General features: G+C 52.2%; 6 protein-coding genes across 6 annotated transcripts; 2 read left to right on the top strand and 4 right to left on the bottom strand.

Annotated features, from left to right (window-relative positions):
* Positions 1-1,306: 1,306 nt before the first annotated feature.
* Positions 1,307-1,980, bottom strand: BDZ83DRAFT_619986 (uncharacterized protein). The gene has a single exon (XM_060508169.1). The coding sequence runs from the start codon at positions 1,720-1,722 to the stop codon at positions 1,510-1,512; it is 213 nt and encodes a 70-aa protein (XP_060365428.1). The 5' UTR covers positions 1,723-1,980; the 3' UTR covers positions 1,307-1,509.
* A 6,157-nt stretch (positions 1,981-8,137) lies between these two features.
* Positions 8,138-8,679, bottom strand: BDZ83DRAFT_576754 (transcriptional Coactivator p15; the record flags this gene model as incomplete). The annotated part of the gene is made up of 2 exons (XM_060504947.1): positions 8,138-8,455; positions 8,524-8,679. The coding sequence occupies 2 exons, from the start codon at positions 8,677-8,679 to the stop codon at positions 8,138-8,140; spliced, it is 474 nt and encodes a 157-aa protein (XP_060365427.1).
* Positions 8,680-9,979: 1,300 nt separating this feature from the next.
* Positions 9,980-13,285, top strand: BDZ83DRAFT_651397 (PXA domain-containing protein; the record flags this gene model as incomplete). The annotated part of the gene is made up of 1 exon (XM_060510450.1): positions 9,980-13,285. One exon carries the CDS (start codon positions 9,980-9,982, stop codon positions 13,283-13,285), a length of 3,306 nt encoding a protein of 1,101 aa, XP_060365426.1.
* A 1,177-nt stretch (positions 13,286-14,462) lies between these two features.
* Positions 14,463-18,602, top strand: BDZ83DRAFT_576648 (hydantoinase B/oxoprolinase; the record flags this gene model as incomplete). Its single annotated transcript, XM_060504937.1, has 2 exons — positions 14,463-16,750; positions 16,802-18,602. The coding sequence occupies 2 exons, from the start codon at positions 14,463-14,465 to the stop codon at positions 18,600-18,602; spliced, it is 4,089 nt and encodes a 1,362-aa protein (XP_060365425.1).
* Positions 18,603-19,370: 768 nt separating this feature from the next.
* Positions 19,371-20,321, bottom strand: BDZ83DRAFT_751801 (uncharacterized protein; the record flags this gene model as incomplete). The annotated part of the gene is made up of 1 exon (XM_060514100.1): positions 19,371-20,321. One exon carries the CDS (start codon positions 20,319-20,321, stop codon positions 19,371-19,373), a length of 951 nt encoding a protein of 316 aa, XP_060365424.1.
* A 548-nt stretch (positions 20,322-20,869) lies between these two features.
* BDZ83DRAFT_619978 (uncharacterized protein) lies at positions 20,870-23,178 on the bottom strand. The gene is made up of 3 exons (XM_060508168.1): positions 22,301-23,178; positions 21,274-22,237; positions 20,870-21,197 (listed from the first exon to the last, which is right to left on the bottom strand). Exons 1-3 carry the CDS (start codon positions 22,868-22,870, stop codon positions 20,929-20,931), a joined length of 1,803 nt encoding a protein of 600 aa, XP_060365423.1. The 5' UTR covers positions 22,871-23,178; the 3' UTR covers positions 20,870-20,928.
* Positions 23,179-25,162: the final 1,984 nt, after the last annotated feature.

Below are 25,162 nucleotides of genomic sequence, written 5' to 3'. Positions count from 1 at the left end.
GAGGTGGGCGCTGGAGGGAGCGAGTAGGTAGTGTCGCGGGGCAGAGAGGAAGGAGATGTCGAGATGGAAAGTGGATAGGATGGGAAAGTTGGGACTGTTCGGCGCTTCTCAGAGAGTTGAGTCGCAGAGTTGCAGTCGCGCAGCAAGACAGTCGCACCTTCTCTCAGTCGTCGAATCGGTCTCTGTCGGCAGTCCAACTTTCAGGTAAGCTGAGCCCCTATCCCTTTTTCTTTCTTGCTTCTGCTTCCCCGTGAGGTAGGGTACTGAGGTACAGTTGTGGTGGGTGAGGTGCGCAAGGTTTTGCTCGTGCTCTCTGGCCTTCCAATCCCAGGCAGGGCAGGGCAGGTTGTTCAAGGAGGTTGCTGGTTGGGTTGCACAGCTTGAGGAGGGCAGTGAGGGCTGTGGTGAGGAATGCGGTATGGCCGCGCGGGTCGGTGCTCAACTCAATGCGCCTGACGGGTTTCGGGGTTGTGGACGGGAGAGATCCAAGAGGGGGGGGGGGGGTTCCTGTGATCCAGCGGGAGGAGTGAATATGTGACTTGTGAGGGAGGTGAGGGAGAGGAGGAGAAGAAGGGATGTGTTCGGTCGAAACGTTGAAAGGTGGGAGAGGTCAAGGAGGACGTCTCTCGAGAAACCTGGGAAGGCACGGTTTCAAGCTGATTGAGCCGTAGCAGATTGTCTGCGGGAGGCAGGGCAGGACGCAGGATGACCAGGATGGGACCCGGGGGGGTTGTGTTGATGGGATGGGACTTTTTTACTTGGGATGCGGGAGGAGGAGTACCTTACTGTCATGACTGTGTACCTATGGACAGGGGTAGCGATGGTTGAAGGAGCGACCGCAAGTGCGCAGTTGCCAGTCGCAGACAAGCTGTGGAGGCTTTGGAAGGGAAAGTACCCGTTTAACACCGTTGCGCAGCAGCAACACCAGCACTCAGCCAGCCAGCTAGCAGCAAGACAAAACAGGCGTGGAGCTGTGCAAGCGCAGTCAGCCTTTTTGCTTTGCTCCATTAGATCTCATACTGCGTGCTCCATACATAATTACGCGGTATCGGTAAGGCAGTGTGGATTCCAAGTTGGAGGAAGGATCCGCAGCTAAGGTATCTTACGGATAGGTACCTTACTGTACAGTGGTAGTGGTAGGTACCTCTTAGTTTGCGCTATCCAAAATGGAGGTTGAGTTGTCGCGTTTCAAGTGTGGCGCGGCGCCTTTCGCTTCTGTACTCTTGATATCGGCTTAGTGCCAGATTACCTTGCCTCAAGTACCTACCTTACTTGGTGTACTTAAGAGGATTTGCATATCACAACACCTTCAACTGCCTTGTACCTGATCAAGAGCTTCGAGAAGACTTCTCAATGTGCGGACAGTGATTTGTGGCCTTCATCGGAGCAATGGGGGGGCGGGTGACGTCGCCGCGGGCCTCACGGGTGGACATTGTCAGGGTCCCCCTTCGGCTCTGAAAGCCTGCGGATGCCAGCAACCCAAAAAAATGTGTGAGAGACGGTGGTGGACTATGGACTGGTGGTGCGTGTGACGAGCTTAGCGGGCTGGCGGGGAGGATTCCATTTCGGAGAGGGGGGCAACCAACAGTAACACCATGGCGATGGGGGGTCCTGGCTTTCCAGGTTTGGGTGTGAGGGATGTGACTGAGTACGGACCATGATTGGGTCCCTGAAGCAAAAAGAAAAAGAAGAAAAAAAGCAGGCAGGCCGGCAGGCCGGCATTGTCGAGCAAAAGTGTGGACGGGATGGCCACGCCAGAGACGACTGCAACTTTTTTACATGAAGGTGACGTGAAAGTCTGTCCCTAATTTACGGATACATCATACTGCTGTCCAGTGCTGCATGGCAAGCCGTCAAAATGTCTGTCCACCTGTCCGATTTCCCGCCCGGCCTTTCTGTCCGTTCATCTGCCAGACGTTAGTATCACCTTCAACAAGCTTTCGTATTTTTTCTTATACGGTATGCCTGCATGGTCTGAATCCGAATCGAATCCGGGACCGTGATATCTCCCACCCTCGACTTGAAAGTTGGAGCCCTCTTTTCTTCGTTCCTTCCTTCTTCTATCCCCCCCCCCCCAACTCCCGAGCGCAGTCCTGTTCGCTGCGCCGCGCAAGGTACCCGCGACGATCGCCAGAGATTCCAAGCAATCAACAAGTGCCGCAACAGCCGTTCGTCGCCCATTCGATGTGTCGCGTTCCTGTGGTTGCATGTGCTGCTGGGATCCGTTGTTTAATTCTAAGCAGAGGGAAGGGGCCCATCTTCCGAAGCCCATTGACAGGGTAACCGGCGCTTTCCCTTTGATGACCAGGGGTCAAACGCTGTGGAGCCCTCCTTCCTCACCAGCAACCACTCAGCGTGTCACCTCAGACTTGAAGCATGGGCCATGGGTAAGTACTCCGAGAGGTACTTCATGGATACGTACCTCTACCGACATGCGCATCTTGCAAGTTCCATTGCGGGGGCTTAACCTTTGCGTGTGTCTCCAAAAATAAAATTAAAAAAGATACGCAGTGAGAGAGAGAACTGGAAGGAGAAGACGTATCGACGCCACACTTGCCCCCAAGGTGACGACGCCTCCACGGATCACGGCCTCCAACCTGTCGTGCGCCAATGTGCCTGCATGCCTTCCCGTTGCGTCTCCACTTCGAGATTGCTCAGCCTCACTCCTCGGTCTTCTCTTCTCGGATTCAAGCATTCACCATTCGAACAATTCCCACCATTGGCACACACTGTCTCATACACAATCCGCGAAACTTCACAACCCCAGCGCCCAAAACCTCGCCTCCGTCAGCCCCCCTCGAGGACTCTGGCGCGCGGAATCTGCCCTCACCGAACAAAAATCCACCAACCCGGACCCGGCTCTTCCCCGCCAACGCCACACACCGAGCCGGGCGGCCTTGTTCCCCGCCATTGGGGCTGAATCGCCTCATCCGTTGCCAGAAAACCTGCTGCGGTCACAACAGGTTCGCCCGTCGCTGCTATTCGCCTTTCTCGCGCCTAGGTAATCCAATGGGTTTCCCCCAGGTCCATCCGCCTCCTCGAAGAATGACGTGCACTCGCTTGAACATCCCAGGAACAGGAAAAAAGAGAGATCTATCCGATCCCACCCCATCCCATATGCCCGTTTCTTAGCGATGCAGAGGGAAGGCCTTACCTTTACTTTACGCTCTTCAGCTCGCTTCGCTGACCGAGGCATGAGGCCTTGCATTGCTGTTTGATCGTCACATGATACCGCCGTCTCCAAGAAGCCAAGCTCTGTCCCCAAAAAAAAATAACCGTCCAGTACTGGAACATACCTGACTTCCCGTCAATGACGATAATCCGATGTTCCTTTCCAAACTCAAATCAATCCGAACTCTACATCACACCCTCTTTGCCGCACCTCACAGTCGCCATTCGAGACCGAGCTCTTTCTCTGCGGACTTGCGGGCGTCCGTCAAATCCCCCTCAAAGTGCTTAAACCTTCTAGCTGTCGTCTTCGGTGCCGCGGTCTCCCTAGTCCCTCAGCTCCCCTTTTAGACTTTGGCGGGCCAGCCCGAGGTGAAATGCAGTGCCTAGCATCGAAAGATGCCAATTGTTAGCCGTATCGTGACGGTTGCGACGATGCCAAGTTGTTGGTTCCCGCTCAGTGGAAGTGAAGCCAAGTTGATTCGTCCCTTATCTTGTGAAGGTGCGTGTTTGATGGTGGCTGAGCTTCTGTGGACTGATATGGATTGGGCAATTACATTACCAAGCTGTGCTTGCGTTCGTAATTATTTTTCTAAACGGCTGCCTAATTCAACTGAGTCAAGTCAAGGACTCATAGTAAGTGGTAAGAGATTCATCATGTAAATGGGTGGGACCATCTCAAAACCACGATGGAGAAGCTCACTCCCATCCAAACAGTCAATACTCGGCAGAAGGTTTGATTGGAATCCAGATCCGACTTACGAGGACGAAAAGCCCAAGTCGAACAGCCAGGACTCCAATCTATACTTCGTGAACAACATGGCACCAGGTCTACAGCAAGAATCATCTTGATCCAACACGCAGGAATATGTATATTCTGGTTGAGAGGCTGGCAAACACTTGTGCGTATCGGTGCCTTTCCGTGAAACGAATAAAGCAACACAGAATGACTTCACTTGACAAAACAAAAGTACGATGGCGAAGGACTGTAGCGTCGTCCGTTAGTGATATACTTCTGCTGTTTGACAGCGTCAATGAACTCATGAAGTTCGTCGTGGGAAACCACAGGTAGACGCTAGGCATGCCCGTCTATCCTGCTTCGTCGTCTACTGAGTATTCGTACTTGCACTGGTTGCAGAAGCTCTCAAGGCGTGACAAGCGTGTGGACGAATTTGGTAAACCAGGATTGTTCAACCGATTGGTCATTTTGGAACAGTCGGAGCGTACAGTCTGGCCAGGTTCGAAGAGATACGCGAAACAGCTACAGCAAAACATGAACGCGACGGGTTCTGCCCTCACGGCCCGGCTTATGAGATTCCTTGCATGACTCAATTCTTCCGTTCTGGTCCAAGGCACCGCAAAAAAGGAAGAAGCCGTTCGGAGGTGCCAGCTCTTCCGTTTTGTAGGGAGTACATACGGCAACTTCAGCAGGTAGGTAGACAAGTCTAGTCTGCGCAAGAATATTGGCGTCGTCTTCTTTCGACAAACATGACGAAGATGAGGGAGGGAACAGGCATACGAAGACTTAGACACCTCGAAATCTCACAATTAGTGCGTTCTCTAACTGTATGCCTGAGCTCTTTCACGCCGTTCTCGCCATGACCCGACGGGTTGGAACTTGGCGTTTCTAAAACGGCCAATGGCCATAGGGAGCCCAAGGGAGGAAGAAGAGGCCAAGAGCGAGATTACCAATGGCATATCGGGGGCGACGTGGCCGTCGTCATCCACGGTCTACCGGAGGGGCCTTCCGGCCGCACAGCCACCGGTCAGCAGATCGGGGTTTCCGGGCTTACTCGCGGCCCGTATATTCGGACTGAGCCGCGGATGCACTGCTTCGGTCACGGAACTTGGGATACACGACATGATGGGGAAGATAAGGCGGTAAATTCCACAATGCGAGGGAGACGAGAATCCGCCCAAGGCGCGTTGTTCCCGAATGCTGCTATCTCAGGCGATGTTGCGAGTCTGCCGCAGCACTTGTCGTTGACCGTGAACATCAACCCTCCAAATTTCGAGAGCTTGAGATGTTTCCTTGGTCTGTGGCGTAAGGCACCTGGGCGTGGGTGGCCCGGTACTTTCGGTGAGGAGGCATTGAAACAAGGCGAGATCGTCTTCTCTATCCGTAGTTTGCTCGACAAGGATCCGACCTTAGTGTGAGCAGAATTAAAGGCCGTTTTGTGACGACCGTTTCCAACGGAAAGAGCAAAAGCGTTCCAACGAAATGAAGGGAGTATTGCGGGGGGTTACAACGGGCGCCGGGGGAGCACCGGCGACTAACTTCTTTTTTGGACCCCAAACCGATACACTAAAACGGGGCCCTTCCAGAAAATTAGTACTAGTGAATTCAATGCTGATGATTGTCGTTGCGGGATCATCAAACACTTGACATGGGGGAGGCATGAAATTAGGAATTTGAAATTGGAGGGAAACTCTCAATGGTGCCGGGTGATGGATAGTTTGGGGAAAAGGAAGCATGTGCTTTGCCAATGATTGATGAGGCCACCAATAGAGGCCCGGAGCTTGTTTCTGTAAACCTCGGCCGGAAACATGTACGATACGACGGACGGAGTACTGAGAATGAAAATGCCTCGCGTGTAATTGCGCGATGATGATATTCGTATGGGTCTTGTTTAATTTGCGCTGGGCAAAGCGAGGCCATGGGCCTGGAAGATATGCATGGGTCGATTGGTTTCTCCTGCCTTATCTACAAACACGGACCTTTTGTCAAGATCCGTTTTACACGGCACGATCTGCCCGTGTTATTTCCACAATAACCCTCCGTACGAGACACCGGGGCCGGCCAGGGTCCTCCGGGCGTGTTCGGAGGTTGCGGACCATGTAACAATCGTGCCGAACGCTGGGCGGTGCGGCTTATGGCAGGTACGATATGGGTTTGTTTTTCCTCATCTCGCCATGACAGCGTCCGTTTTCCTCTGTGAACCTCTTCGCTTTTCATGTCGGCTATGGGGTAGTCGATGAAGGCCAATCAGACTACCTTCCGCAACAAGATGGCGTTTAAGTCACTAAGGTAAGTAATGAAGAACCAGGTATGCGAGCATGGCCTCAACTTGAAATCGCAGAGGCTCGTCAATTGATACCTGACTTTGGAGCCTGGTTGTTGATGACTTATACTGCATTTTTTTTTACTTATCAGGGGGTTATGTCACCGTTTTACATGTAGTTGTGTCTAGTTCCTGCCAACTACACTCATTGGTACACATTTCTATGAAAGCAGAAAATTAACCAACTGAATATACCCTTCGACAAGCGTGCCTTGTGAACGTGTCAGAGCCCTCTCGAATAGGGGTTAGTCAGGATAATAAGAGGACGTCCAAGCAACAAAGGAGCAGCTCGGATATATATGCATCGCAGGGAGTACACGTCGAGGGAAGGACATATTTCAGTAATTCATTGACCCTCACAGGAGTTGGCCTCTGTGAGCTTCTTCCCTGTGTCGTACGCCTATTGACAGAAAGTTCCCTGGCATGTTTTACTTCATACAGATAGGTCTTGCAGATATCCTTCAGAAATATCGCACAATGCAAAATGTACGACAGATGGTGATTGCTATGGAATGCTGGTGGTAAACCTCGCAATCAATGCCTCTATCGAAAAAGAACGGTTACGTTGGAGAATTCTTGCGGTGAAGTTGTCCGCTGCTGTATGATCCCAGTGAGCATCCGCAGGTAACCACATCTCTTGAACGGTATCCCTTAAGGATGTTCGAAGGGAACTTGGGATATGTGATAATTTCGCTCTATCTCCGCCAGGTGTTACGCTACTTATTGTCGGTGGACAAGATTAGACGCTTCCCTGGGATATTCCTGCTACATCTAGTTCGCAGAGCATCAAATGCAGTTTTCCTCAGTTCTACTCCGACAAGAGGCTTGAAGGCCGACTTTTAAAGCGTGAGGTATTTCGGAGAACCCAGCAAGTGGGCCACCTTAGTACCAAAATCCCAGACCGGAGCGTTAAATATCAGTCATGTTTTAAGGGCCGTATTTCTTCTCATATCTCCCGAGCACCAATCTTGACCTATAATTTCTTCATGGCAGAAATGCATATCCTCTCACGTGAGCTGTCTGCGTGACTCCCAAAGGTCACAACCGTTTCCAGGTCATGGCCTATTGGTGGTATCTTTGCCTCAATGCCCGGCGTCACTCGAGCGGTCTCATCTCGCCACCTCCGCTATGGTACTTCAACATCGCACTACTGGACCCGAAGCTAAGAATGAGTACAAGGTGATAGAGCCTGTATCAAAATCGTCCTGAGTACGCGCACAGTCCTGCTCCACAGCCCGAGTATCAAGCGAGGATTCTGCTCTCCTAGGTGCATCGTTGCGTTCACATTGCATCACTTCGGGACGATGGTATGGCTTAAGATTGACGGCATAGGCTCCTCTCGCTGTGCGGCGTTTCCGTTATAGATTTATATCCTTCCGCGCTCGCGGCCACTTTCTCCCTTTAATACGTCAATGTAATTCATCCCTTGGACGTCATAACCTGGTGGGGAGTCTACAGTAAATACCAAAACCAGCTCGATAACTTGCGTGACAGCAATTGCGCAGATAGACGTCGGAAAGGCTGATGGGAAAGTGGTTGAAGGGAATTGAGGAGGCATAAAGGTATATTCCTCGAGGACGAACTCGACGCGGGGCATGCCCAAAGTATAGTCAGATATCAACCGTTAATTCTTGAACATCGAGCTCAGCTAGCCAGCTATTGCAGCTCCTTAGAAATGGTGTTGGTCTCTTGTCCCTGCTCCGTTTTCATACATCAAACCCTGTCTTGCCATGATCAGGATAAAGCAACAAAACAAATCCGTACGAAGCGCGCAACTTTTGATCTCAATAACGCCTGCCCCCTTTCCCTCACTCAGAATCCGAACTCGAATCGAATTGTTCACTTCCTGTTTCCGCATTAGACTCACACTCGTTATCCTCGTTGTCCTCGTCACTCGAATCCGAATCCTAGTCCGACTCCTCATCACTAGTGGCCTCGATGTTGGACTTCTTGGCTCGTGATTTCTCCTTGGTCGCGGTCTTCGGAGCTTCGACTGCAGTTGGGGCGCCACCGTCCTCCTCAACATCCTCGACGTCGTGGCCCATGGCGCGCAGCTTCTCGCTGATAGCGGGCATGGCCTTGACGAGAGCCTCGTACTGGGGTACTGTGAGGGAGATGCCCTTCTTGCCCGGCAGCATGTCGCCGTCCTTTTCGTAGAACTCGCGAATGTTGACAAAGGTAGTGTTCTTGAATTGGGAAAGGCCTATGCGGCGCTTGTTGGAGAGCTGTGGAGGGGAAGAGAGGCATGTCAGGAGGCCAGGCTACAGATGGTAAAGTTGGATAGAGAACTCACATCCCAGAAAGGGTTGCCATCCTTATCGACTCCATCTGTGCTTGCGCCATTCTTTGCGGTTTTGGTCTTCTTGTTGGACTTGGTGATGACCTCGTCCTCGGAGTCGCTTCGCGAGTCGCGTGGGGCAGCGCGCTTAGTACCCTTGGTGAATGGCATGGTTGACTGGATGTTCGCTAAATTCGCGGTACCAATGGGTGATATAGTAGATGAGATTGGGGCTTAGCCTAAGGCTAGAAAGATTGGCGCGATTATCAAGGCTGACCTTGAAAAATTGAAACGGGATCTCTGATGTGTTGTCGATCGTATGCACAATGAGTTGTCAATGACCGGGCAGGCGCGTTGCGGTCTGCCGAGTAAAGTGGTCTGTCGCGACTTTTGACAGGTGACGTAATCGGCTTGGATAGGACATGTGACGCGAGGGCACGTGATAGCCATGATGAGCTTGAGATACCTTAGGTAAGCACATAGAGTAATTTGATCTGGTTAATAACGTGCTTTCCGGGGGAGACGTTGCACGCCAAGGACGGGAGCGAGCTGGGGGATAATTTTGCGGCGCAGAGCACTAAAAGACGTTAATCTCCAACATTGAGACCCTGTCGCGTCACTCGATGCAAGGGACATCGTTATCTTGTCTCACCTCGAGCGCGCATCTGCCGCCTCCTGACCCAGCTGAACCAGAATGGTCCTTCCACGGCTGCTTGAGATGTGTTTCAACCCCATATTCTGTCCATCAGTCCATCTGCGCCGCACTGCCCATCCCTTTCCCCTATCCAATGCTGATGATCCCATACCTACAGACTCAAGCATGCTGCAATTACTGACGATCCAACAGACGGTTTTAATAAACAAGTGGAATCAGATCAGCCAGAGTGGACAGACACTGCCCAGAAACACGGGGATTTTCTCCTAGGCGACTGGACCGGTACAGGGGTTTGGTCACTACACTAGTGTAAAATTAGGCGTCTAGAGCTTTGGCGAGCTTTTTGAGCACATCTGCGTTCCCATTCAAGGCGGGCCAATTTGCTGGAAACTCCACCGTGGACGTCAACAAGAATTCGCTTCCCGTCCTCCCCCAGTCCCATCAGCGCTTAGGCCCCCCCTAAAACGAGATCTGATTTTGGTTCTGGTTTTGGTTCACTTCAAAGTCGGCGCACGCCTCTTTTTTTTTCTGCTGGACTTTTTCGAAACACTACCGTCCATAGCTGCGTGTGGCTGAGGAGAACCATCTCACGGAAAGGCCGGCCAACTGTCCTCTACCAACTTTTCTAGAGCTTGCGCCTGCAGCTGAAGACGACCACCACTTGCTGCTTATGCTCTTTGCTTACGGCCAGAATACCTCTCGAATCTGCTTCTTGCTTTGCTCGATTAATGCACGCTTTGTCTTCACCTCCAGCGTCAGGGATGTGTGAGAGAGAGTGTGGCCCCCGAATTCAATAGACCGACGAACTAAGCAAACATGGACTCAACGCCGGCCGAAGTGCATCCACCGGGCGGCGCATCTCCCGTCGCCGACGAGAAGCTCCCGGCTACCGAGACAACAACAGCAACAACTACAACGACACCATCCACAATCCTCCCTGCTGCCGAAGAGAAAACGGCGATTGCCTCTGCTCCCTCAACGACAGCGGCGGCCACTCCGGAAGCGCAAAAGCCGGGTGGAAATTCGGAAGAAGAAGATGACTTGGTCACCAGAGTACTCAAGTTCTTGTCGACCGCGACACCCGAGACTCTAGGCGCTATCGCAGTCGGCCTGGCAGCTTCGACATACTTCATCCTTGGCAAGGTTGGACTCGTCCTGATTGGCGCTTTTGGTGGTATTGTCGCCTTCATCTCGTACGAAGCACGCCACCCAGAGGTGTCCCGGGCGGTCCGGGGTGAAAAGGGAATTGACGTCCTCCAGCGTTTGGCCCTGGTCAAGATCGCAGAGCCACCCAAGAACGACGAGGAGGAGGAAGATCGACTCATCCATGGATTCGACGATTTCCAACCAGAGACGCGCGAGGCCCTGACCGGCTTGGTGGACGCCGTGATCCGCGACTACGTCAAGTGGTGGTATAACCCGATTCTTCCGACAGACAGCTCGTTCCCTCTTTCTTGTCGGAGACTCCTCAACTCGTTTCTCCTCTCCGTGTCGAACCACCTCTACCGCAAACGACCCGCCGACTCCTTTCTCGACTTCATGACCAATGCGTCGTCTATGTTCATCGTCTTCCTTTCCGAGTTGTCCTCTGCCTTCACCGACCAGAATAACGAACCGAACTCGACAGCCCCAGAGGTCATCTCCAAATACCTCGAAGAAAACCCCAACTCAAATCTGGCCAATCTTCTGAATCGGTCCCAACAGGCTGCAAAATTCCACAATGTCGCAGACGACCTCCTTGGGTTCCTGGAACGGTCGGCATACAATTGCGATCCTGCTCGTGTGTTCCTCCTGGAGATCCTGGCAGGAGTCATTCTTGAGATGTCCTTACAGTCATGCTCGTCGCCGGAGTGGATCAATGCCTGGATTGTCTACCTCTTGGAAGCCGGAGAACCCGACTTTAGTCAGGCTATCGACGTTGGCATGCAAACGGGCCCTGAGGCAGCTACTGCTAGTGCTGCGAGCGCTGTCAACAATGCGAATGCATTTATTGATATCGACGGAAACGTTGGCAACATCGCCCTGACCAAGGGAAACCGCAACTCATTAGATACGGAACGCGAGCGCCGCAAAGGATCATTGGTCTCACACAAGAAGCAGCTCAGCAAGGCTGACGAAGAGATGGAGGAAGCCATGGAGGAGATGAAGCGGATGAACGCCCTGATCGCCGAAGAAGAAGCGAAGAGAGTCAAGACACGACAGAGCGTTGACTCGGCGACTAAACCGACAGTGCAGACTGCTGAGGGTAACATTGTATCGTCCCCTGGGGAGCTGTCACCGAGATCCTTGTCTTCAGCGGAGAAGCCTTCAACGAATGGTTCGAGTGGTTCAAATGAGTCCGACGTTTCTAAGCGGGAAAGCATGCACTCGCCCGTCACGGACTCTTCCAGCCAGAAGTCGTCACCGAAACAGCCTTCATCCAAACACGCCTCTAGCGGCAGCGCGTCCCAGTTCCTGAACTTTGACCAGATCGTGCCGCCCGCGAAGGAGGAGCCTGAAGTGCCCGAGGAAAGCTCTCGCAAGCTTCCTTTGACACTGCACAATGCCACCATTACTCTGTATGAGGATGGCAACGACAACAACCGTATCCGGAGCAAGCCGAATTGGGACTACATGGTTCAGATCGAACCATCTTCGTCTCATTACCCCGGCTGGATGATTGTGAGGCAGTACTCTGACTTTGAGACTCTGCACGAGATCTTGAGACGTATTGCAAACATTTCGGGCGTGACAGCTTTTACAGAACAGCATGCTGAGCTTCCTAACTGGAAGTCGCACACCCGGGCGTCGCTGCGTGGTGAACTGGAGCGCTATGTCAAGGACGCCTGCTGGTATAAGTCACTCGCAGAGAGCGAGGGTATGAAACGCTTCCTGGAGAAAGATTCGGGTCACGGCCACAGCAACTCCAAATCGGGTCTGCCATGGGACACGGTTGGCAAGAACATGCTGGACGTCTTGACAATGGGCCCCAAGGGTGCCATGGAAGGCGGCAAGGCAGTGTTTGGCGGGGTGACTGGCATGTTCAACAACATCGGTCTCGGCCCAAGAAAGAACACCGCATCCTCGTTGTCGGAGATCCAAACATCAAATCATCGCTGGTCTACGGGAACACCACCAAGAATGGACAGTACTACCAGTCTCAACGCGGCACTAACTTCGCCGACGACTGGGGTGGGCCCTCGGAAGGGCCGGGACAGTCTCGACAGCCAAAGATCCTCGATTGTCTCGACTCAGCCAGGCAAGATCGCCCCTATGGAACGCCGACCTAGCTTTGACCCCCGAGGCGATACCGAGGCGGATAGTCTCAAGCCTCGTTCCGATCGTTGGGAGAGGAACACTCCAAGTGCTACTGGCAGTCGCGAGCATAGTAGAGCCTCGAGCCTGGCGCCTTTGCAGTCGCCCGCCCTTCGATCTCCATCGTCCACGAGTCTCGATGTCATGAACCTTCAATACCTGCCTCCGCCGCCAGACGAGATGCCAGAAGACTACCAGTCACCTACCCAAGGGGACATGCAGGCTAAGATGGACGAAGTCATTTCCCCGCGCAATTCTATGGGAGCTCTTTCGCCGGGTCTTCCGCAGACGCAGCCGAAAAAGAAGGAGGCGAAGCCTGCACGGCAATACTCTCCTCTTCAGGAGCAGGAAACCAATGTGGCTGTTGAGCTGGTCTTCGCAATTATCAATGAGATGTACACGCTCTCATCCGCTTGGAACATTCGACGAACTCTGCTAGCTGCAGCAAAGTCGTTCCTTTTGCGACCCGGCAACCCGTCCTTGATCGCGATCCAAAAGATGATGCAGGAATCCGTCATCGATGCCAACACCAAGGACGAAGGACTTGCATACCACCTTCGCAAGCTGAGAGAGAATACGATGCCGACTGACGAGGAGCGGGCCACCTGGCCCGCCGAGATGACGGAGGAGGAGAAGGAGAAGCTGCGCATCAAGGCACGCAACCTCCTGATCAAACGAGGTGTTCCGGCTGCTTTGACTGGCGTTATGGGACAGGCGGCGACGACCGACGCATTGGGACGTATCTTTGACTGTCTTCAGATTCAAGAGGTGGCGCGGGGCTTCATGTTTGGCATGATGCTCCAGGCCGTGAGGGTCGTCACTCACTAGTCTCTACCACTTTCATCCCTTTGGCGCCGGCGCGATACACACTTTTTGTACCAACAATCGGATACGAAGACGAGAGAGCGCAGCGCAGAGCAGTCGCTGTTTGTAAGACTATATGACTTGAAAGACATGGAAACGACCGATGCCAGGCAACTTGGCATCGCTGGGGATGAGAACAAGATTACTACACATACATACTTAATAATTGACGGACATGTACACTTCACGAAGAGATTACATTCTTTTGATTGGTGACTATTGCTTTGCGCGAAGCTATAGGGTAGACTTCTCAGCCTTAATCGCATTCTCAAAGGACTGAGGCAAGGACGAGAAGAAATTCCTTGCCAATATCGCTTGTGTTCACTTTGGTATCCGTAGAGCAAAGATGGTAGCATGACCCCGTGACTACAAAGGTAGCGGTGCAGACCATACCTGAGGCACCTTACGACATCTTCGTCCCATAACATATTCCACCACCTGAATACATAGAGAACCCATATAGGTCCCGCCAACTCCATTTCCGTTACCAGCCAGGAGGCGCCCGTCTAGGTCGACGGGTCAGGTCAAACTGGCTGGGAGGTGGAGTGGTTCAAGGTTAACAATTAATATCTACGCCCAATAGCCTACTCGACGACAGGCTCCGAGTTCGAGTTCGATTCCCAGCATGAGCACCAAGAGATGTAGCCCCCAATTCAGCACCGGGGGGGTGAACTCTTTTTAGTTTGTCATTCTAATTGATTTTCTTTTAATAGCTGTACACTATTTGCCCAGTTCTTAAACACACACTTCGAATGCGATTGCTTCCCACTGCATTGCCTCAACGGCTCGAAGTGCAAGAACGCCTCCACTCAACTCGCATGTCACCACCGTCCACTGCTCCACGGGTGCGGAAGGCGGGGTAGATCGCGCTAGTAGTGGGGTGCGGAGCTCCCAAGCTCCTTATCTTATCGGCAGCGCCCTCCGTTGTAAGGTATCCCGTTGACGTCGATACCTACCAATATCATTTGTCATCGGATCATCGTGTTCAATTCATGATCTTTAGTCTTCGTCTATACCATTGAACTCTAATTCAGCCTTGCAGGAAAGCTTTCTGATATTTTCAATTGCAAAAGTGAAGCAAGACTCTGAGCGAGATAATCTTCGAGTCCCCATACCTGCATTCTCGAGGTCTACCGTTACAATGGCTTCAGACTCACGAGACCGCGGCATCTGCATCGCCATCGACCGCGGCGGTACCTTCACCGACTGCGTCGGCGAGTTCAACGGAAAAGAGACAATCATCAAGCTCCTCTCCGAAGACCCAGCAAACTATGAAGATGCGCCCCTTGAGGGAATCAGGCGCATCATGTCGCACTTCCTCGGCAGGGAAATCCCCCGCGGCGAGGCCCTCGACACAAAGAGGATTGATTCAATCCGCATGGGCACCACTGTAGCCACGAATGCCTTGCTAGAGCGCAAGGGCGAGAAGATCGCCATGGTCGTGACAAAGGGGTTCAAGGACTGTCTCGCCATCGGCAACCAGAGCAGGCCCAAGATCTTTGACCTGGCGATCCGGAAGCCGGATGTGTTGTATGAGAGGGTCGTCGAGGTTGATGAGCGCGTTACGCTGGAGGACTATGCTGAGGACCCGACGAGGCATTTGACCGAAGTGTCTGCCAAGGCTGGAACGCCGGAGGCGGCTAAAGCGGAGCTTGTTCAGGGGACCTCGGGGGAGGCTGTGAGGATATTGCAGCGCCCCGAGGCGCAGAGTATCAAGGGTCATTTGCAGGAGGTCTACGACTCGGGTATTCGCAGTATTGCGGTGTGTTTAATGCACGGCTACACATTCCCCGACCACGAAGCCTTGGTCGGCAAGATTGCAAAAGAGATTGGCTTCAAGCACATTTCTCTCAGTCACGAACTCATGCCCATGATCAAGCTGGTCTCGCGAGCTACATCCGTTTGCGCGGACGCGTATCTGACACCAGCAATCAAAAAGTACATCTCGGGCTTCCAAGCTGGATTTGAAGGTGGCTTGGGGACCAGAAGCGTCCAGCAAGAAGAAGGTACCAAGGGGGCCCGATGCGAGTTCATGCAAAGCGACGGCGGCCTGGTCGACGTGGAGAATTTCACCGGGCTCAAGGCCATTCTATCCGGTCCGGCCGGTGGTGTTGTGGGATACGCCATCACGTCGTACGACGAAGACACAAAGATTCCCGTGATTGGATTCGACATGGGCGGCACGAGCACCGACGTCTCTCGGTTCGGCGAGGGACGATATGAGCACGTCTTTGAGACGACCACCGCCGGTGTGACCATCCAATCGCCGCAGCTAGACATCAACACGGTTGCGGCGGGTGGCGGCTCCATGCTTTTCTGGAAGAATGGGCTGTTTGTCGTGGGGCCCGAGTCTGCTGGCGCGCATCCTGGCCCGGCATGCTATCGAAAAGGGGGTCCGGCGACTGTGACTGATGCCAATCTCTACTTGGGCCGTTTGCTTCCCGAGTTCTTCCCCAAGATCTTTGGCGAGAATGAGGACCAGGGACTTGATCCCGAGGCCAGTAAGAAGGTCCTACAGGAACTTGCAGACCAGGTTAATAAAGAGACTGGAAAGAGTATGAGCGTCGACGAGGTGGCGTACGGATTTTTGACTGTTGCGAATGAGACCATGACGAGACCCATCAGGTCCATTACGGAAGCCAAGGGTCACGATTCTTCTAAGCACCGCTTGGCGACATTTGGCGGTGCTGGTGGACAGCACGCCGTTGCCATCGCCGAGGCCCTCGGTATTAAGCAGATTCTTATTCACAGGTACTCCTCCGTATTATCAGCCTACGGCATGGCGCTCGCGGACGTCGTCGACGAGCGCCAGGAGCCTGATTCCAAGGTCTGGGAGTACCCCGGCAAGGCAGTGGACGAGCTTAAGAGCAAGATGGAGAAGCTCAAAGACAAGTCCCGCAAGGCCTTGCGCGACCAGGGCTTCGATGAGAAGGAAATTGTGTTTGAGGAGTATCTCAACATGAGGTACCGCGGTACCGAGTCGGCGCTGATGATTATCAGGCCGGATCAGGACGAGCAGAAGGACGCAAAGGACTGGGACTTTGGCACGGCTTTCATCCAGCAGCATCGCTATGAGTTTGGATTTACACTCGACGATCGGGACATCATTGTAGATGACGTACGCGTTCGCGGTATTGGAAAGAGCTTTAGGCACGAGGAGAAGACAGTGGACCAGCAGCTCAAGGAGTTGAAGCGCACAGATGTGGAGCAGAGCAAGGCGCATAACCGACAACAGGTGTATTTCGAGGAAGGCCGACTCGATACCCCGGTGTACAAGCTTGAAGACTTGAGCACTGGGGAGACTATCAAGGGACCTGCCATGCTCGCTGATGGCACGCAGACCATCGTGGTTACGCCAAAGGCTACTGCGCTGGTTCTTGATACCCACGTCGTGATTGATATCGACAAGGAAGGATCCAAAGAGGATGGGTATGTACTGCACATTCGATCCGGCAACGTGAAGCTAACGTCGAGATGCAGGTCACCGACGAATCAAGGCGAACGAGAAGTCGATCCGATTATGCTGAGCATTTTCGGTCATCGATTCATGGCTATTGCAGAACAAATGGGCAGAGCACTCCAGAAAACCAGCGTCAGCACCAACGTTAAAGAAAGGCTCGACTTCTCCTGTGCCATCTTTGACGCGACGGGCGGTCTCGTAGCCAATGCACCCCATCTCCCCGTCCATTTGGGCTCAATGTCCACCTGCGTCAAACGGCAAGCCGAAATCTGGAAAGGTGACTTGAAGAAGGGCGACGTCATCATCTCCAACCATCCTTCCTACGGAGGTACCCATTTGCCAGATATCACCCTCGTGATGCCGGCTTTCAACGACAAGGGCGACAAAATCCTCTTCTACGCCGCGTCGAGAGCGCATCATGCGGATATCGGAGGTATCACGGCCGGTAGTATGCCCCCTCACTCAAAGGAGCTGTTCCAAGAGGGCGCTGCGATTAAGAGCGAGAAGCTTGTCAGCGAAGGGCGTTTCGATGAAAAGAGAGTGACGGAGTTGTTGTATAACGAACCTGCACAGTACCCCGGGTGCAGTGGAACCCGCTGCTTAGCCGATAATATCAACGACCTGAGAGCCCAGGTCTCGGCGAACCAGAAGGGTATCGCGCTGATTGAGGGTCTCATTGCGGAGTACGGTGAAGAAACTGTGCAGTTTTACATGGTTCACATCCAGAATAACGCCGAATTGTGCGTCCGTACTCTACTGAAGGAAGTCAGCAAGCGATTCGAAGGCAAGGACCTGCAAGCGGTGGACTTCATGGACGACGGAAGCCCGATTCGTCTCAAAGTCACAATCGACGCCGATAAGGGCGAGGCTGTGTTTGATTTTGAGGGCACCGGACCCGAAGTCTACGGCAACGTCAACGCCCCCGAGGCCGTGACGTATAGTGCCATTATATACTGCCTCCGGTGTCTCATCTCGGAGGACATACCACTGAACCAGGGATGCCTCAAGCCCATCAACGTCAAAATCCCCCCCAAATCGCTGTTGTCACCATCAGACGGCGCAGCGGTCGTAGGCGGCAACGTCCTGACGAGCCAGCGCGTCACAGACGTCATCTTCAAGGCCTTCCAGGCGTGCGCCGCGAGCCAGGGCGACTGTAACAACCTCACGTTTGGTTTCGGCGGCAACGTGACGGGGCAGAAGGAGGTAAAAGGGTTCGGGTACTACGAGACGATTGCGGGCGGCAGCGGCGCGGGACCGACCTGGGAGGGCACGAGTGGTGTGCATACGCACATGACGAATACTCGTATTACCGACTCGGAGGTGTTTGAGAGGCGGTATCCCGTGATTTTGAGGGAATTTTCGTTGAGGAAGGGGTCTGGTGGTGATGGGCAGCATCGCGGCGGTGATGGCGTTGTCAGGGATATCGAGTTCCGGATCTCCGTGCAGGTGTCGATTCTAAGTGAGAGGCGGGTGTATAGGCCGTATGGACTCGCCGGTGGAGAGGATGCTGAGGCTGGGTTGAATGTGTGGGTGAGGAAGGTTGAGAAGGGGAGCTGGGAGAAGTCGTTGAAGAGGTTGAAGGGTGCTTCTGGGGAGGCGAAGGGAGACGAGGAGGTGGAGTATGAGGAGCGGAGATTTAACCTGGGAGCGAAGAATAGTGCGCCAATGAAGCCTGGGGAGAGGATTATTATCAATACTCCTGGTGGTGGTGGTTGGGGTAAGGTTGGGGCTGAGAAGGGGGTTAGTAGTAAGAGGGACCCAACGGATGGTTGGAGGAAGGGAAGTCATGCGAATAGGGAAGATACTGCTCTGCAGGTCTAGGAGGAGCTTCAATGGGAATCTCTTAGTATCGTTTGGAAGTAAGCTCGTTTGTGTATAGGTAGGAAAGCCCCTTTACCTTGACGTTGTCGGTTGGCCCGAATTCTATATAAACCAGTGATGGGTGTGTGAATACTAATCGTTTCATTCGCAATGAATCTGAGGTATTTGATATGTGTCTAGGTGGTAAAGTACGCTACGGACTTTGACTTTACAGAGATCACGTCCCTCTCCATCATGCTTACACGTCGGCCGGTTTCCCCATTATACCTATTAGAGAAGAGGCATCTCCGTAGACCTTTCTCTGTCTAGAGCGAGACATTCAATGTGGAATAAAGGAGAGAAAGCTGAGGGCCTCTGACGTTTGATTGGAGTTGAGTTTGTTGCCTGGGGTTGGTTCAAGGCAGAATGAGGTAGCTGCTTCGTGCGTATCGGCAGGTCTCGAGGCACTCGCTCGCACACACAATGATTCCTCTTACATGTACTGCCAACGCATTCAAGTGTGCCCGCGGTTACCCGAGAATCCAGAATCCCTTTGGACTTTTTATACCATCACGAGATGAATATTTACTCAGAAGAGTTAAGATAGACGAGCCCTAATTACTCGCTTTACGCAATAGTCAGCATCAAGAACATGGTCACAGGTTGTATGTTTTGTAATCACTTCTGTATTTCTACTCTATTGTACTGAGAAGGATATCTCCCAGGGACTACCGACTACTTGTGGTAGTAATGATCCTCCATCCCCTCTCTCATGTCCATCGAGGAGTCTCAAACCTCCATCGTGATTGTGGCAGCGGGCATCTGAGCCTCAGCCGTCGGAGTGGCGGCGGTCTCGAACAGACTCGTCTGAGTCTGAATAGTGAAGTCCGCCTTGTCTTCAGCGGTGGGCGTTGACTCAGGCTCTATTGTCATAGGTGTAGGAGAGCGAGCCTTAATAACTGGAGTTGCCATGGTCTTGAAGAGGCGAGTCTCGGTTTGGATAGTGAAGTCAGCCTTGACATTGGTAGGCTTGACTTCTTTCTTCATGCTGGGGCTTGCGGTCTGCAGCGGCAGGGAAGGAGGCTTGGTTTGTCTGATGCTCTCCTTTGCGGCCTCATCGAGCTGAAGATGTTCGGAATCATGCTCAGACTTGTCCTCCACGACGTGGGAGTTGTCTACCTTGTCGGTTCTGTCACCTGTGCGGCGGTTGGCGAAGGATGTGGAGTCTCCGAGCTCGCGGCTCTCAATAAGCTTGAGGGCGGGGAGGGCCCAGTTCCAGGCCACGGCCTCGTCTGTTAGAACAGCCTTGGCTGAGGTGTCGTGGGTGAGAGTGAGCGCAGGCGCTACGATGGCGGAGCTGCTGGGGGCCGGAGTGACCAGAATGCTGAAGGTGTTGCTTATGGTTGGGACAACCAGAGCTGTGGTTTCAATAGAAGAGGGAGTAGAAAGGTTCTCCTCTTCTTTGATATTGAAGTTGTCTTCCTTGCCCTTGATGTTGGACTTCATGATGTCGAGGGCGGCGCTCGCCCAATTCCAGTTCACTGCCTCAGTTGGGACGTTGTCTGAAGAAGAGGGTGTAGCAGCGTCGACTGTGGAAGAGCTGCTGACGACTGAACTGATGGTGGAAGTAGGAGCAATGCCAGTGGGGGTGGGAACTGCCTCGGCTGGAATAGCGATGGCTGAGGTTGTGGCAGCAAGGGCCAGGGTGAGGAAGCAGAGAGTACAAGTCTGGGAGGGCATCTTGAAGACTTTGGTTTTTTGCTTGTTTGTGTGTAGTTGGGTATGTAAGTTGATGATCGGTGGTTGTATGTGAGTGAGAGATGATCAATCAACTTGAGGAAGATGTGTGTTGTAATGGGTTGGGAGACTGATGAGATTCTGGTCCCTGAAGGGAATAAGCCTCCTTTATATAGCTTTCTGGAGAACAAATTTCGGAGAAAGCTTTGAGGAAACCCCAGAGTCACGACAAGGTCCGCAAAATACTAGCCATAATGGTGGTTTCACGGAAGTTTGTCGTTGAAATCCCAGGAAAGGACACAAGGTTGCGGACAATCGTTGCGGATGCCAGGGCAAGGTTGGAATAGCTTGCAGGTAGGTTAGAAAGGTTCAGCCACCTCAGAGCCGTTGCAGCGGAGTCTAAGGTGCATATCGCATCGTGGAAACATCTCGAGGCCTAAGAATAAATTCTTCAGACAGTGCTCAAGGTCAAGCGGTAAGCGTTGCCGCATACGCGAAAGACAATCATCTTGAAAACCTTGAAATACCAAAATCACGATGAAAAAATTCTTCTTTAATTATTATGAAGTGAAGTTACAATCCGCCCTCTGTGTTTCCAGCCCCACGCACCTCATCTGGGCAACTCGCCGTCGGTCCTAGGTGGCAATGGTTTGCGCTTCACCCCGCCTGAGAACGACCTTGTCTCTATCCTCGCGGGTCTCTGATCTTCATGACCATCACCAATAGTGCTCAAGCTGATGTAACTACTTTCATCCACCAAGCTCCTCGAAGAATCGAAGCGTCCTTGTGCTCTAGGAGGCGTTGATGGTGTCTTCTCCTCGTTGAGCACAACCTTGTACTGGTCGTCTATCCGCTTGCCAACGCCGAGCTCGATGCCGACTAGAAGGATAATATAGTCAGCCATTGTGCTAAGGTTCAAGAACTTCATATTGCATTATGCTAGAGTTGAACTTACAGATGTTGTAGTAGATGTACTTTGATAGTACTGGTGCCCAGACCAGCACCGCAACAACCTGGCCAAAAGTCCACTGCTCTTTGCTGCGCATTGTTTCACGAACGAAGCTATGTACCTGAACAATGTTGACCAGAAGAGTATAAGCCATGAGAGCCACCAGGAGAAACCACAGGATCTTTCCCAGGACGGACAAAGTCTTGAGAACCCAAGCGGGTGTCTGGATCTTACGCCCTTTTAGACCTTGATTTGCCGAGGCCATCATTCTGCGGAGCCGAGGGAGGTGGCCCAGATGATCCGCCGTCAGAAAGACCATGATTGATGTATAGATGAAGAACTGAATGGTTTGATCACTCGGTTGTAAATAGCCGCCATAAATGTAGTAATCGCTGTATTCAGCTTGCAGACATGTTTGCAAGATACTGTGCCTTCCGCCACAGGTTGCGTATTCCGGGGACGGGTTCGAGAGATTTGACGGCGTCGGAAGGCTGAGCATCTGAATGATGGCGCATAGAACATACACAATGGCTGTGAGTATAAACGTGTACCACCAGTACATGCCTCTGCGCTGCATGATGGCCTGCGTGATGAGGACCAGCAACGTGTTGGAGCTCGCAAAGACTTTGGCGGCACCGACATCAACTCGAATGGCAAGGGACTGGCTATTCATGATAACCATAGTCAGGGTCGCCGTCTCAATGGCCATGACGAAAAAGGCCTGTGTCTCTTGGAACTCAATCATGGTTGAGCACAAGGCGACGGAGAAACGGGTTGAGCGTAGGTGCGCCAGGGTCGAGCGCAGGCGGTCCATCTCGGTCTCTGAGCGCTTGCGGAAAAGCCTGAAAACCCACCTGAAAGCAAGCAACGTGCCGAAGAAGATGGAAGAGTCGGGTTGGTGGGGAAGTAGACCGCAGAAGATGAAGAACCAGATACTCAATGCGACTTGTATGTAGTAGGAAACTGCAATCTATCGTTTCTATCAGTAACGGGGGTCGATAATTCCCTCCTCTGGTGTCAAGGTTGAACTTACACCAGGCCCAGCAATGTCAGCTTCCGGTCCTTTTGATAGGACGGAGCACAAGTCCTCGAGGGGTTCCAAGACTTTATCCAGTTCATCAGCCTTCACTTGGCTCTGCGTGAGCTTCGCGACGCCGGGGTCGCATTCTCCCAAAGGGTTTCCTCCGATGCAGGACTTTTCGATACAGCCAGCAATCTGCTCGAAAACCCGCGTGGCATTGAAATCCTTTAGAGAGTCCAAGTTCACTCTCGAGATCGTTTCGTTGACGCTCTTATCGACGACGAAGTTCTCATTTTGCACAAGGTATGCCGAAGTCGCAATGGCGGCGCACCCGTATAAGTTTGCTGTGGTAGGACCACGTCCCGTCGTAGAGAAACCGAACAGAGATTTCGTGTCATAGCAGTCTTTCTGTGCATCAAAGGCCGATGATGATTGATTCCAACGATATGGCAGAAATACAGTGATGTTAGGGGTTTCCGAGTGTTTTGCTCTGTCGTAGATAGAGGACACGGTGCCGGCCCAATCCGGACTGCCGGAGAGCCAAGAAGACCAGTCCATACTCAAGGTATGGGCAGCCGCCATGTCAGAGTAATTTCTCGGGACTTGTGGAGGATCCTCTCATGCTATTCAGTGATGCGTAATTGGGTCAGAGATCGTAAAGAAAGACCTTATTTATCTCTTCTTCGACATCGCTGGCTGTGTTGCTTCTGAAAGACGAGCCAGAAGTCGAAGCCAGAGTTTTGAGATATCAGGTTGTCCGAATGACGACACTAAATATCAAAGAGGTCCATTATCGAAGACTGTACCCTCATCGAGCAGCTGCTACGATCCTTCAAAGTTCCAGCCCCTTGGCGACACTAATGTCACCAGGCTACATGCTGACTTGCATATTGTGTACGTCGCACCGCACAGGATCACAACCAATTAGCGCGTGAAAGAATATCGCCAAAATCAGGCTGCGGGGGCTAAAACGTCCCTTGATCCAATGAACTAGAGAAGAAAACCTCGGGTGTATGCCAGGAACCGAACATTTATTTTTAACGAAGTCGTTGTCTCACTGTTGCTCAATTCGGCATCGCCATCTCAGCCTTCAATGTTCCCAGTTGCCACCTACCTTAAGTAACAGTATTCTGACAAATCGCTGTAATACATGACTGCGCAACTTTTGTTGAACCCAGGAGGACATTTTCGGAGCCGCATGGAACCCTTCGTCATCAGCTTTTATGCTACAGGATACCCTTGTCACAGGAATGTGTTGACCATCGCGTACCGCTCAGCTCGAGGCTTCGCAGGCTTTATCCAGCGATGCCTCGAGTACGCTGGGCTACGGGAATAAATCAAGCAAAAGAAGGTATCCAGCTGGTAGAACCATGATCTTGATGGAGGCAATGCTCACTGGAATTCAAAGGAAGTCAGCCAGTGAAGTGCCTCTAGAATCTTGAACTGTATCCTCTGTCTTGGCTATCAGCGTCTCGTCCGTGGCAATTCGCCTGTTAAGCAGTTCTGATAAAATATTTTAGAGGCTAGAGACGTAGGCTGCCCCTGCAGTAAGGCTGACTACCATCTGAAGTCAGACACGTTCAGGTCGTGTGAGCTCGTAAGACATCGGAGCAAACGACATGAGACCACATGGTTCATTGGCCGCTACATCTCTCTGGTTTAAAAAAACGAGTGCCTCTCGGATGATGGTGAGTTGACAGCGGCCACAGAAATCTCCAAAAAAGGATGTGAGTAGTAGCGTGTTAGTATCCATCACGTCTACCCATCAAGAGGGTCGTATGCCGTCCTACGTAAATCCAGCGGATCCGTTTCAAGGCTAACTGGCGTTACATCGAAGGCGTCGCTATGTGTCTTTCTCACAAGAGCTGTCGAGCCAATCGCCGACCGAGTACATGTCTATGCCATAACAACGTGATTTCAAAGTTGAGCTAGAACCGTCACTGGAGTTATGGATACACTTATAGCGTTCGCGAGTAATTTAAAGATTTTCTATCGAAGAATCTCAGGACTTGGCGATGCTTGCAAGCCTCGAAGGTAATTGTTGATCTTGATTACCTCCGACGTACAAATTTGGGGGTCAGTCGATGTCATAAGCATGTGATTGCCCAATCATCTTGACAACCAGACGACGTTTGCAGTCTAGAATCAATATTGCATGAACATGTCGAACAAAAGACGACAAGCGCAACTCGAAAACTTTCCAGGAACTGAAACACATTCATCGCATATTTGACCTGTATTAAGACTCTTCCAACGGGGCTCACAGACACGCTGTCCTTTTCTTCCTCTGCTCTTGACAAGATGGAGGTCTTGATTGAGTTGGAGGGGTAGCCGGTTGATGCGAAGTGAAGCTCACATCCCTGCGCTCATCCAGGACTGCTTATTTTAGAGTTTGTTCTAGAAGGAGAGGTTATCTTGTTGAGAGAGGTGTCTGGACTACTGGTTCTAGTTCTCTAGGCATGGAGTCTAAAAGTCCGGCTTGGCTAGGCTCGCGATCGCTATTCGGATCAGACCCACGTTTCGGGGTGTCAGTTCGCAGTCGTAGGCTTTTACAACCGGCGGGATGATCCGCCTGTTTGGGTCCCAACTTGCTATATGACGGAAGAGTGCAGTGCTAGATTGGGTGATTGGTCATGAGATCCGGACCCCGAGGGCATTAACAAGGAAGACGAACCAAGAACATGGGATGACGAACCCAAGCCACTGCTGGAAAAGGATGGGATGTACACGAGAAAGTTCAAATAATTCCAATTTCCTTATTCTAGACTTTCCCCGTTCGCTTGACAACTTGCTACGGCACTCTAATTACCACTGCCACTACATCTCCTCCATCGTTTACGACCGTGCTACAATGCCACACTGGCGCCGTTGAAA

Source organism: Colletotrichum acutatum, assembly GCF_030867785.1.
Source record: "Colletotrichum acutatum strain CBS 112980 chromosome Unknown BDZ83scaffold_42, whole genome shotgun sequence".
NCBI classification, from domain to species: domain Eukaryota; kingdom Fungi; phylum Ascomycota; class Sordariomycetes; order Glomerellales; family Glomerellaceae; genus Colletotrichum; species Colletotrichum acutatum.
Note: the sequence above shows the minus strand (reverse complement) of the source record. Positions and strands in the feature narration are given on the sequence as shown.